Source organism: Erinaceus europaeus, chromosome 1, assembly GCF_950295315.1.
Source record: "Erinaceus europaeus chromosome 1, mEriEur2.1, whole genome shotgun sequence".
Taxonomy (NCBI): domain Eukaryota; kingdom Metazoa; phylum Chordata; class Mammalia; order Eulipotyphla; family Erinaceidae; genus Erinaceus; species Erinaceus europaeus.
The window spans coordinates 186,894,392-186,908,148 of NC_080162.1; the positions used below are offsets into that span (position 1 = coordinate 186,894,392).

General features: G+C 38.9%; 1 protein-coding gene across 12 annotated transcripts in view; it reads right to left on the reverse strand.

The window, feature by feature from the left end:
- SGK3 (serum/glucocorticoid regulated kinase family member 3) overlaps positions 1 to 13,757 on the reverse strand; it is a 137,280-nt gene that overhangs the window by 22,772 nt on the left and 100,751 nt on the right. For 10 of the 12 annotated variants that reach the window (XM_060200643.1, XM_060200609.1, XM_060200628.1 and 7 more), the window contains 6 exons: positions 11,817 to 11,866; positions 7,725 to 7,782; positions 4,223 to 4,306; positions 3,993 to 4,124; positions 651 to 763; positions 525 to 561 (listed from right to left, as the gene is read on the reverse strand). In XM_060200643.1, the coding sequence (XP_060056626.1) occupies positions 525 to 561; positions 651 to 763; positions 3,993 to 4,124; positions 4,223 to 4,306; positions 7,725 to 7,782; positions 11,817 to 11,866 (474 nt within the window). The remainder of the gene's footprint in view (positions 1 to 524; positions 562 to 650; positions 764 to 3,992; positions 4,125 to 4,222; positions 4,307 to 7,724; positions 7,783 to 11,816; positions 11,867 to 13,757) is intronic. The other 2 variants (XM_060200675.1, XM_060200684.1) reach the window with 2 other exon arrangements.

Consider the following 13,757-nt stretch of genomic DNA (forward strand, 5'->3'; position numbering starts at 1 on the left):
GTGAAGCAGTGCTCCCCCTTTTCTTTTCTTTTCTTTTCTTTTCTTTTCTTTTCTTTTCTTTCTTTCTTTTTCTTTCTTTCTTCCTTTCTTTCTTTTTCTTTCCTTCCTTCCTTCCTTTTCTTTCTTTTCTTTTTTTAATATTTAGTTATTCCCTTTTGTTGCCATTGTTGTAGTTATTGTGGTTGTTGTTACTGATGTCGTTGTGGATAGGACAGAGAGAAATAGAGAGAGGAGGGGGAAGACAGAAAGATGGAGAGAAAGACAGACACCTGCAGACCTGCTTCACCGCCTGTGAAGTGACTCCCCTGCAGGTGGGGACCTGGGGGATTGAACCAGGATCCTTAAACCGGTCCTTGCGCTTTGCACCACCTGCGCTTAACCTGCTGTGCTACCGCCCAACTCCCCCCTTTTCTACTTCTTCCTTCCCCCTCAATTTCCCTCTGTATCTGTCCAATAAATAAATTATAATGAAACATTTTTTTTTAAAAAAAGGAACTAACACATTTTTATAAGAGAATACTTACAACTGAATCCAAAAGAATATTTTCTGGTTTCAAGTCTCTATCAAATTAAAAGGAAGGAGAAGCAAAAATGATTAACTGAAATAAAACAGTAGAACGTTTTTATAAGTAATATCTAAAAGATTTTACCTGTATACAATCTTGATAGAGTGCAGGTAGCCCAGTGCACTGGCGATTTCAGCAGCGTAAAACCTAGCTCTATGTTCAGGGAAGGACCGCTCTCTTTGTAAGTGAAAAAATAGCTTAGAGACAAAAAATGGAGGAGGGGGAAAATGTTAGCATCATTCACACATAGCTTGACAAGTACATGTTCTTTAAATATAAAAATAGGATGTTTTTGTTCATTTGTGCATGAGATAAAAATGCACCAAAGCACAGAGCTGTCACTGGCTCCCATTTGTAATTCCTTCCTAGCAATCATTCGCTTCTACTATGTATCTTTCTATATCCTTGCTAAATATTCATCTTCCATCTACCCCTCAGTAATCACGGCAGCAGTATCCTCACCACTCCAGGTAACCATTCTGAAAAAGACTGTTAACAAAACTAAGGATTTTGATATTGTCAAGTGGTTGTCTCTTTCCTTCCTCCCTGCTTTTTCTCTCATTTCTGTTTCTCTTTTGCTTGGTGAATAGTATTTTTTGCCGTGTATCTTTTACTGATCCAGGTGCCCAACAGCAGATGAGTGGCTGAGAAAGCTGTGGTACATATACACAATGGAATACTATGCAGCTATTAAGAACAATGAACTCACCTTAAACATTTTAAAAATATTTATTTATTTACTTATTCCCTTTTGTTGCCCTTGTTTTATTGTTGCAGTTATTATTGATGTCGTCATTGTTCGATAGGACAAAGAGAAATCGAGAGGAGGGGAAGACAGAGAGGGAGAGAGAAAGATACCTGCAGACCTGCTTCACCACCTGTGAAGCGAGCTAAAGGTGGGGAGCCAGGGGCTTGAACCGGGTTCCTTATGACAGTCCTTGAGCTTTGTGCCACGTGCGCTTAACCGCTGCACTACCGCCCGACTTCCACTTTCTTTTTTTAAAGAAGATTTTATTGATTAATTAATGAGAAAGACAGGAGAGAAAGAATCAGGTATCACTCTGGTACATGTGCTGCTGGGGACTGAACTCAGGACCTCATGCTTGAGAGTCCAACGCTTTATCCACTGCACCACCTCCTGGACCACCGATCTTTTCAGCTTTGTACAGTAGAAACTGTTCTTTAGTTCCTTTACCCTACATGTATTCAGTAAGGCTGAGACGTTCTTTTCCACTAGGGCTAGAGAGTGAAAGATTCCTTTGCAAAGATATGACACTATCAGTTAAGATAAAGTCATAGGTCATATCTCAAACACATTTACAAAGGTGCTAAGGACTGAGAAGAAGAGTGGGCCTGTCGGCTGCCTAAGTCCTAGAACAAGATCAGCCAAGTTCAGTCTTGGAGCCAAAACTCATTATTCTTTGTGCTTCAGTGTAATATATATATATTAGGATTACTGTCAAGGGGAGATAATATATACAAAGAATTAACAGTGTTGGGTACATACTATACATGACACACGTTATTTCTTTTTTAAAAAAAAATATTTTCTGTATTTACTCATGAGAAATGATAGGAGAGAGAAAGAGAAAGAACCAAATATCACTCTGGTACATGTGCTGCCGGGGATTGAACTGGGACCTCACACTTGAGAGTCCAATGCCCTATCCAGTATGCTACTTCCTGGACCATGAAACATGTTATTTCTATAGTTATTATGATAGTAGCATTTCCCACAACGTATGCTAATATCCCTTTGATTCAGAACATCTTTAATAGTTTTGGTTCAAACAAACAAATACACAAGGATTACATGACAAAAATTCTATCTTGGTTTTCAGTATATGAAATCAACTTAAATGTACATGTCCACTGACAGGATAAAGAAGTTATAAGGGGCCAGTGGTGGCGCACCTGGTTGAGCACACAGGTTACAGTGCTCAAGGACCTGGTTTGATCCTCCAGCCCTTACCTGCAGGGGGAAAGCTTTGCGAGTGGGCTGCAGGTAATTTTCCCTCTCCCTATCACCTCCTTCCTTCTTGATTTCTGGCTGTCTCTAGTCAATTAATTAATTAATTAATTAAATTTTAAAAAGAAAGTTATAGGATATATATGTATATTCATAGAATAATTCTTAGACATAAAAAAGTGGCACTGTGTTGTCTGGGACAGAAAAATCCAATTGAACTGGAGGTTATTCCTTTAAGTGAAATAAATAAAGACGTGAAAGGCAACTACTGGATGGTTTCATTTATGTGGAATATAGATAACTAAAACTCACAAAAATACCAATAACCAAAACGAACCTGAAAACTATATTAATGGTTCTAAGAGGGACGGGGGCTGTGGAACAGAGAAATAGGCAGAGGGCTCTCTGGTGCCTATTAACATGACATAAACACTGATGAACTTTGGTGGTGGGTGTGGTGACATGCGCGCGCACACACACACACACACACACACACACACACACACCTCCAAAACAATACTCTTAAAATTTTGTAATACTGTAAATCAATGTGAAACCAATCTTTAAACATTTGAAGGGGGAAGGAGAAAACCTGGCTTTGTTTCAAGTAGAGCCTGTCAAAATCTTTAACATGGGGAGTCGGGCTGTAGCGCAGCGGGTTAAGCGTACATGGTGCAAAGCACAAGGACCGGCATAAGGATCCCGGTTCGAACCCTGGCTCCCCACCTGCAGGGGAGTCGCTTCACAGGCGGTGAAGCAGGTCTACAGGTGTCTATCTTTCTCTCCCCCTCTGTCTTCCCCTCCTCTCTCCGTTTCTCTCTGTCCTATCCAACAACGACGACAACAACAATAATAACTACAACAATAAAACAACAAGGGCAACAAAAGGGAATAAATAAATAAAATAAATATTTTAAAAAAATAAAAAAAAAACCACCACACACACAAAAAATCTTTAACATGCTGAGGCTTATTACGAATCACCAAGGGACATATTATTAATCATTAAGGGGATATAACATGAAACACTTTCCAAACTGACTTAAGCAAAGAACCCTTTATTTATCTGATTAAAAGCTGCACATTTTAGAAAATGAGTCTACAGTAATATTTAAGGTAGCAATTGAAACAATAATCACCTGAATTACAAATCATGCTTTACTCTAGTGTTTCAGTATGTCATTCTCCCTCCCTAACACAACTCTCCATGAAGTCTGTAAGTTATTATCCAGGTTTTTATGAACCTTTCCACCACCACCATAAACTACACACGAGACTGGCGGCACCCCTACATTCTGCACTGTACTCAGAGTACTGTTATTCAACATATAGCTGCTGATGTTGGACCACCCTTCCAAAACTTTTAAGAGAAGAAAACTATGATTTCATTCTTTTTACAAACATTATCAGTATTTAAGAAACATCATCAATAGTAAGAAATGAATTATAAAACTCACCTCCCCTCCATTAATAAAATCCAGAACAAAATAAAGCTTTTCAGCTGTTTGAAAAGAATAATGCAATCCAACCAAAAATGGATGTTTCACGTTCTTCAAAAGCACATTACGTTCAGCCATAATGTGTTTTTGCTATAACAAAAAGGTAAAGGATCAATTGGTATCATCACCCAGAAGACACTGTTAATTGAGAAAATGAACTTAGAAGAAACAAAGCTATTTTATGTTACCTCTTTCCTATTGAGAACTATTTTCTTCTGTAACACTTTGACAGCATAAAATTTTCCATCCAGTTTCCGTTTTGCAAGAAGAACCTATTTTAAAGATTGTTAATATCATTAAATTTTTGACTGTTTTGATCAGAATAATTAATCTTCTAATGTACTAGTACTTAATTCTTGTAAAAAAAAAAAAAAAAAAGTTCCTAAGGATCCTGGTTCAAGCCCCTGGCTCTGGCTCCCCACCTGCTGCGGAGTTGCTTCACAAGTGGTGCAGCAGGTCTGCAGGTGTCTACCTTTCTCTTCCCCTCTCTCTGTCCTATCTAACAATGATGACATCAATAACAACAACAATAATAACTACAACAACAATGAAAAACAACAATGGCAACACAAAAGGGAAAATAAATAAATATAAAAAATTAAAATAAATAAATAAAACTATACACCCAGATCTCTTTAAAAAAAAAAAGTCCACAAGGAGTTGATGTTTTTGTTTTTAAAATTAAAAACTATTGACTGTATATTTCATTATTCCTTAGATAACTATATTTTAAAGATTTACTTTATAAGAGATAGGGAGAGAGAGAGAGAGAGAGAGAGAGAGGCTGATTTATATGAGGCAGAGGAGACAGAGAAACAGCTACAGCACCACTTCAGTCCATACTATATAAAGATCTAATGGGGAATCTCAGGCATGGAATTCTATCTGACACTCTACCAGTTGGTTATTTCCCTAGCCATCTCTAGATATTTTAATGAAACAAAAAAGGATGCTGATTTTTTGAATAAGTAGGGATGTCTTTTGTCACTTAATGTGCTGATGCTTGAAATTTTCTCTCTCTCTCTGTCTCTCTCTCTGTCTCTCTCTCTGTCTCTCTCTCTCACTTTTTATGGGTCCTAGAGGTGGCAGACCCAGTTGAGCATACACATATCATCATGCACAAGGACCTGGGCTCTAGTCTCTGCAGGGGGCAAGTATGATGAATGGTGAAACAGTGCTACGGGTGTCTCCCTTTCTATCCCCTTTATCTCCTCTCTCCCTATCTCCCCCTAACCCCCAACAGCTCTCTGTCCTGTAAAATAAAAAAAAGGAGAAAAAAGGGGGTTGGGCGGTAGTGCAGTGGGTTAAGTGCACATGGCGAAAAGCGCAAGGACAGACGTAAGGATCCCAGTTTGAGCCCCCGGCTCCCCACCTGCAGGGGAGTCACTTCACAGGCGGTGAAGCAGGTCTACAGGTGTCTATCTTTCTCTCCCCCTTTCTGTCTCCCCCTCCTCTTTCGATTTCTTTCTGTCCTATCTAACAACAAACGACATCATCAACTAAAATAATAACCACAACAAGGCTACAACAACAAGGGCAACAAAAGGGGAAAGAAAATGGCCTCCAGGAGCAGTGGATTCATGGTGTAGGCACTGAGCCCCAGCAATAACCCTGGAGGCAAAAAAAAAAAAAAAAAAAAAAAAGGAGAAAAAAAAGATTCTTCATGTAGACACTGAGCCCCAGTGATAACGCTTTTGGCAACAAAGGATAAATAATTATTTTGTCCTTGTTGTTGTTACCAGGGCTTCACTGCTATGGCCAGCCTTTTTCAGTTAGAAAGAAACGGGGACAGAGTAAGAGAGAGACAGGGAAAGACACCGTCACCGTAGCACCCAAACTTCCCTCAGTGCTATGGGGCCAGCTTCCAAACTGAATCGCGTGTGTGAAAGACCAGGGCCTTCCCAAATGAGCTGTCTTGCCAGTAAGAGTTTCTTTTCTTTTCTTTTCTTTTTTTTTTTTAATGGGGGTAAGGTGGGTGGTTACTTGATTATAATACAGCTGTTAACATATGGGTACAATATCTCCCATAGGTGATAGGTGTCTGCAAAACACTCCCTCAACATAGTTCTTTCCCACCATCAGGCACCAGGACCCCAAAACTGCCCCCTTCCCAACCCTTACCTTTCCCAGAGTCCTTTGCTTTGCTGCAATAAACCAAATCCAAATCCAAGTTACACTTTCTTTGTTTCTAAAGTCTCACCTATGAGTGAGGTCATCCTGAATTTATCCTTATTTTGGCTTATTTATCTTAGCATGATTCCTTCAAGCTCCATCCAGGATGAGGCAAATTTACTGAATTTAAATATCAAAATCCAAACTGCTTGAGAACATCATGGTATGTATGTATGTGTGCATACACATGTTCATTCTGAGCCCTTAAGTGCCCTGACCCAGAAGTCAATTTGGTGGTGCATGATGTGTGTCGATACCTATTTAGAGGAAATCTAAAACTGGGCCCCTGTGACAAGTCTTATAAATCATCATTTCCTCGGTACAATGACAAAACTCAAAAGAAGAAGAAAAGGGAGAAAGAAAGAAAGAAAGAAAGAAAGAAAGAAAGAAAGAAAGAAAGAAAGAAAGAAAGAAAAGAAAAGAAAAGAAATAAGTATTGAGGCTATAAACTTCACGGCCTCACAAAAACATGAAGGAAATAGTCTAGATTTTTTTAAAAATACATTTTTGTTTTTTAAAGTTTCTCTTGTAGGTTTCAATATCAGAAAACTTCATATAGAAGTATGTATAGATGGTTTTATATAGTGAGCTGAACTACATGTAAATATTTGTAAGTACCTGAAGAAACTGCCAGGATTTTGCACCAGGAAAAGGTGAACACACTTAAGGTTTTGCAAATGTATATATATGATTTAATGAGAGATCCGGAGAAGCTGGAGCATCATATGTGGTGCTACAAATCAAACTGAGGCCTTCTTGCATGTAAAGCAAACACTTCAATCCAATGAACAAGCTCCACAGTTCTGCAAGGATTACAGATTTTAAGAGATTCCAGATCCCTCACCAGTCATGTAATGCCAACAAGGCATGTGAGAAAGCTTTCTGAGATAATCTGACACAGGAACTAATAACATTACTTTCTCTTTTTTTAATTTTTAATATTTATTTTCCCTTTACCTTGTTGTTTTTCATTGTTGTTGTTGTAGTTATTGTTGTTGTTATTGATGTCGTCGTTGTCAGATAGGACAGAGAGAAATGGAGAGAGGAGGGGAAGACAAGGGGAAAGATAAGACACCTGCAGACCTGCTTCACCACCTGTGATGCGACCACCCTGCAGGTGGGAAGCCTGGGGGCTTGAACCGGGATCCTTATGCCAGTCCTTGTGCTTTGCGCCACATGTGCTTAACCCGCTGCGCTACCGCCCGGCTCCCATAACATTATTTTCTAATGCGTTTATGGTCTTCCTCACCAAAAATCTATTCTGAGAAAAAAAAAAAAAGTCAGATAAATTCCAACAGAGGGATCTCTTATTATATATGGAGAGAAGATGGTTTCAAAATTCTGCAAAGTTTATCAATTTTTTTAATTACAAAAAGATATATATACATTTATTTATGAGAAAGAGAAAACACCAAAGCATTTTAACTCCATATCTTGCATATCAACAAGTCCATTGGCCTTGAATATACGAAGTCTGCATTTTTTAAGTACTTTCTTCCTGAATGAAAATATTCTTACCTTGCCAAAGCTGCCTTTTCCAATAACTTTTAAGAAATCAAAGTCTGTTGGTTTAGCACTGAAATATACAAAGATAAGAATTAGTCTTATGTAATGTGAAAGATGTTAACTTTTAAATATTTTTCAGCATCTCACTCTCTAGTAAGTACATATTGGGTATATAACACTTTATTATGACTCTGGTTACCATATTGGCAGTATGTCATCTTTAATATAAAATAAGTAGTACATGTAATAATAATATATACTTTCTTAATAGATAATTTATAACCTACCCAAGCCTTCTGAAGTTCTGTCAATGGGGCATTTAATAATAGGTTTTTCATCACTAGGACTTCACCATTTCACACTGACTTTTTTTTCTCCCAGACAGACAAAGACAGAGACAGAGAGACGGAGAAAAAAATAACTCAGCAACAAAGCTGCCTTCAGTATGGGGTGGGGGCTAGGCTCAAAGCTGAGTTGTTCTCACAACAAAGTAAGTGTACTATCCAAGTGAGCTACCTTGTCACCCCAATAAAGTTTCTCTAGAAGAAAAAGATAAGCTCAATGGAGCTGCTTAATTATTATTATTATTATTTTTTACCCACAAATGTCACTGTTAGCGAGGGAGCTGAATAACTATAAATTACTGATCCAGGCCAAGGACTATCTAGTCTAGGACTATTTTTGAAAAGACAGTTATGGGCTGGAAAATATACACTAAAATAGAAAAATTTCTAATGAAAAATGCCATCATTTCTGCATATTACAGAAAAAAGACCTTTCTGTTTATTCTCATAGATGTTAGTAGGGAGAGCCAAATGGAATATTAAGATTATTTTTTTAAATTTATATTGGCCTAACAAGTAAAAGCAGTATTTAGTGTGTGAAGGCAAAAGCATACACTGGTAGAAAGTTGAATTTTAAGCATTCAGAAAAGCTATTTACTTTAACAAAGTTCAAAAATCTCAAGTTGTTCTAGGGAGAAGGGATGACTCCAACCAGATTTTAAATATCCCCTAATTCACTATCTAAAGATACCAATTTAAAGACGAAAGTAACACCAAGTCTAGGTTAAACAATAACAGGTAAAGACTGGGAGATAAATACTTAACTAAATTTAGTTCTTTTTTTTTTTCTTCTTCAAAAATCTGATCTTTGGACTCATTACTGTGTATTTTACTGATATGAGATACTAAGATTTTTTTTAAAGGAATAATGAAAACTACATTTTTAAATATATTTATTTATAAAAAAAGAAACATTGACAAAACCATAGGATAAGAGGGGTACAACTCCACACAATTACCGTATCAGAACTCCGCATCCCATCCCCTCCCAATAGCTTTCCTAGTCTTTAACCCTCTGGGAGTATGGACCCAGGGTTATTATGGGATGCAGACGGTGGAAGGTCTGGCTTCTGTAATTGCTTCCCCACTTAACATGGGCATTGATAGGTAGGTCCATACTCCCAGCCCATCTCTCTCTTTCCCTAGTGGGGCAGGGGTCTGGGGAAGTGGGGCTCCAGGACATATTGGTGGGGTTGTCTGCCTGGGGAAGTCTGATTGGCATTATGGTAGCATCTGGAACCTGGTGGCTGAAAAGAGAGTTAACATATAGAGCCAAACAAGTTGTTGACTAATTTATTTATTTATTATTGGATAAAGACAGAGAAAAATTGAAAGGGAAGGGGGAGACAGAGAGGGAGAGACAGACAGACACCTGCAGCCCTGCTTCACCACTCATGAAGCTTTCTTCTTGCAGGTGGGGACCAGGGGCTTGAACCCAGGTCCTTGAGCACTGTAATGTGTCTTAATGAAGTGTGCCACTACCTGGCCGCTGAGATACTAAAATATTTTTTTAAACAAATGTTAAGTGAAAAAAAAAAAACATACCAAACCCCTTACACATAGTAAACAGGATTTTAGATTACGGATTTATCTAAGGCTTCACTGTTAACTGTTAGTGATGAACTCTAATTGAAAGTAAATTTCAATTTTTGGAGTGACTAAGGGAAGTGTAATAGGAAGTAGGTGAGGTAATTATCTAAGTCAAAGTAGAAGTGATTTCATTAGGAACTTTAAGCTAACCTTATCAAAGTAAGGACTACAAAAGTTGAATAAGGGTAAGAGACTGGCATACTTTAACAATGACTCTTTAGTCACTATCAGGCCACTCCATCAGCTAGGGCCCTAGTCTGGGAGTCCTGAGATTCCCAAACAGACATGATAGGCCTAGACCTCAAATAAATCCCTCTCTCCATTGTCACCAGTCATCTCCATCAGGAACAACACAATAGACCTCTTTGTAGGCCCCCATAGGACCTTGCCCTCAACGTGGATCAACAATGGTAGAGAATGGTCCATCCTCCGAAGGGAGGATGGACGACATACTCTATGCTACACCTGAGGAAGATGGGTCCTGATATTGGGGCAGCTTGGAACATTCCTACTCATGACCACAGAATGTGAGCTCAGATTTACAGAGATGCAGAGGTCACGTAGGCTCCTAAGCCCCAGATCACATCAAATCGAAGGGGTTTATAGTCAACAGTACTTATTATACTCCTTTCCCATATTAGGGAACGACTCTCTTCCCTGATCCAGGTTTCTGGTCCTTTTTCCAGACATGACATCATCTCCCCAGACAATAACTTGGGCCCACCTACATATCAGATGTCAAGCACAGAAAAACAAACAAACAAAAAACAAGTATAGGCATGGGCCCTTTGGAATGTAACTAAAATAGGCTTACTTACTATCTACAAAACAGACACCTCCAAATCTTCATCTGCACTATTCTAGCCTTTAGGTTCATGATTAGTCAACAATTTGTTTGGCTTTACATGTTAACTCTTCTTTCAGCCACCAGGTTCCAGATGCTACCGTGATGCCAACTGGACTTCCCCAGGCAGATGACCCCACCATGTGTCCTGGAGACCCACTTCCCCAGAGCCCTGCCCCACTAGGGAAAGAGAGGGATAGGCTGGGAGTATGGACTGATCTGTCAACGCCCATGTTCACTGGGGAAGCAATTACAGAAACTAGACCTTCCACCTTCTGTACCTCATAATGTCCCTTGGTTCATACTCCGAGGGATAAAGAATAGGAAAACTATCAGGGGAGGGGATGGGATACAGAGTTCTGGTGGTGGAAACTGTGTGGAAACTGGTTTCTGTCAGTGTTTCCTTTTTATAAATAAAAAGTTTTAAAATTTTTTCAATTTTTGAGTGTTTTAAAAAAATTTTTTAAAAATATTTATTTTCCCTTTTGTTGCCCTTGTTGTTTTATTGTTGTAGTTATTATTGTTGTTATTGATGTCATTGTAGTTGGATAGGACAGAGAGAAATGGAGAGAGGAGGGGAAGATAGAGAGGGGGAGAGAAAGATAGACACCTGCAGACCTGCTTCACTGCTTGTGAAGCAACTCCCCTGCAGGTAGGGAGCCGGGGGCTTGAACTAGGATCCTTACGCTGATCCTTGTGCTTTGCACCATGTGCGCTTAACCTGCTGCGCTACAGCCCAACTCCCTTTTGTGTGTTTTTGAGACATGCCTAATCAGGGGCATTAAGATGAAATCTATTTTTGCCACTCCTGGTGTATATATAAAGGGGTATGGGAAAAACTGTGTAAAGACAGTTGAGCAGCCTTTAGTATGCTAATACCTACCATAATGAGACCTCTGGAATAAGCTGGCTTGCAACTAGGGTTGCACAGATGACACAGAACACCAGGAGAATTCAAAGTGGCCAGCACAGTAGCTTTTGCCTGAGAAGCTCCCAACCTATTGCCAACATTTATGGCGACCCTGGTAATGAGTGTAATTGATTTCACACACACACACACACACAAGCATGCGTGCGCACACACCCCCCACACCATCCCCAAATGGCAAAGTAGCAGCACTCAGTTAACAATTAGTGGATAAAAACTCCTTTACCTACAGCAATGAGAAGTTAGAGCAGTTAACCAGTCAAGCATAGGACACTACAACAGTCACTACAACTATATTTCATAAGCATCTAGCTAAACAGTTTTGTGTATATCTGGAAATTTACTGAAAATACCTTTCTGAAAAAATTTAAAGGTTCTTTGAAATGAATCAAACCTACTGAGGATTTGCAGATGGTCCCAGGTTGATGTTTTGTGAGGTAGAGTGTAGCTGTTGGGATGGAATAAAACAACAATATTCTTATTGATGCTTCAGATTGTTGATGATTTTAAAGTAAATATACATAAGTGTACCTACCACAGGTATTTGATGTTAAAGAAACCGAGGGACTTGACTTTTAATAAATACACTGATTTATTTGGAAATCTATGTTATTTATTTATTTATTATTTTACCAGAGCAGAGCACTGTTCAGTTTTGCCTTACGGTGCTGGGGATTAAACCGAAGAGCTCAGAACCTCGTGATTTCTGCTTTATCTTTTTTCCTTACGACTATTCTTGAAATCTGTCTTAAGGGACATGTGGTTAAGTGCACACATTACAGTATGTAAGGACACAGGTTCAAGCCCCTGGTCCCCACCTGCAGGGGAAACGCTTCACAAGTGAAGAAGCAGGATCACAGATGCTTCTCTCCATCTCTATCTCCCCCCACCTCTCAATTTTTGTCTCTATCCAACAATAAATAAAAATAAAAAAGAGCAAGAAAATTACCACTTTTCAGTACTCACAAGAAAGGAATATACCTATTTCTAAATGAGCATCCTAGCTGTGTAACAGCGAAGTATCAACTCAATATATTGTCTTTTAAACTATAAAATCATGGGAGGGTTCAGGTCCTGGAACATGATGGCAGAGGAGGACCTAGTGGGGCTTGAATTGTTATGTGGAAAACTGGGAAATGTTACACATGTACAGACCATTGTATTTTACTGTCGACTATAAACCATTAATAAAAAAAAATAACTACAAGATCAAAAACCATGCTAAAATTGAAAGACATAAAGACACAACTGTACTTCTACCCTAAAGACCTAGGACTTTTCATGTATAAATTTACAAATGGCTATCATTTTAATTATAAAGGTACTGTCATATTTATATAACATTTTATAATTATGATTTTAATTGCTAGAAGTTCAAGTAGTTTATTTTACTTTTCCCACATAATTTTCCAAAATAAGTGTTAAAAATTCCTCATATGGCACAAGCTTACTATATTTACTTGTTTTCAGAATTAAATGTTTCCCTTTTGTTGTCCTTTTTCTTTTTCTGACAGCAGCTAGGCGTGTTGTCTTCTTGATTTTTTAAAAACAATATATTAATTTTATTTATTACATATTTACTTATTTGTGGTAGACACAGGGAAACTGAGAGGAAAGGGGGAGGTTAAGAGGGATAGAAAAAGAGACACCTGCAGCACTGCTTCACCACTCGTGAAGCTTCCCCCAGCATGTGGGGACTGGGGACTCGTGCACTGTAATGTGTGTGCTCAACAAGTGTGCCACCACCCAGCCCCTCTTCTTGATGTTTTCAGTTCGTGGGGTCGACTTCTTGTCTAATCTGCTTAGAATGTGGTTTTCACTGGGTGACAGGGCTGGAGAAGGTTTGTCTGAGGAAGATGGACATCACCTCTGCCCTTTACCCTGTATGATCTCTACCGGCCTCACTTTTTTTTAATTGTTGTTGTTGTAGTTATTATTATTGTTGTTACTGATGTTGTTGTTGCTGGATAGGACAGAGAGAAATGGAGAGAGGAGGGGAAGACAAAAAAGGAGAGAGGAGGGGAGAGAGAAAAATAGACACCTGCCGACGGGCTTCACGGCTTGTGAAGCAACTCCCCTGCAGGTGTGTGGAACCCGGATCCTTATGCAGGTCCTTGCACTTTGCATTATATGCGTTTAACCCACTGCGCTACCGTCCGACTCCCCAGAATTAAATTTTTTTTTAGAATTTTTTTTTTTTAGGATTTCCTTTCTTTCTTTTCTCTCTTTCCCTCCCTCCCTCCCTCCCTTCCTTCTTTCTTTCCTTCCTTTCTTTCCCAGAGCAATCTTCAGCTCTGGTTTATGGTGGTACAGGAGATTAAAACCTGGGAAATTGGAGC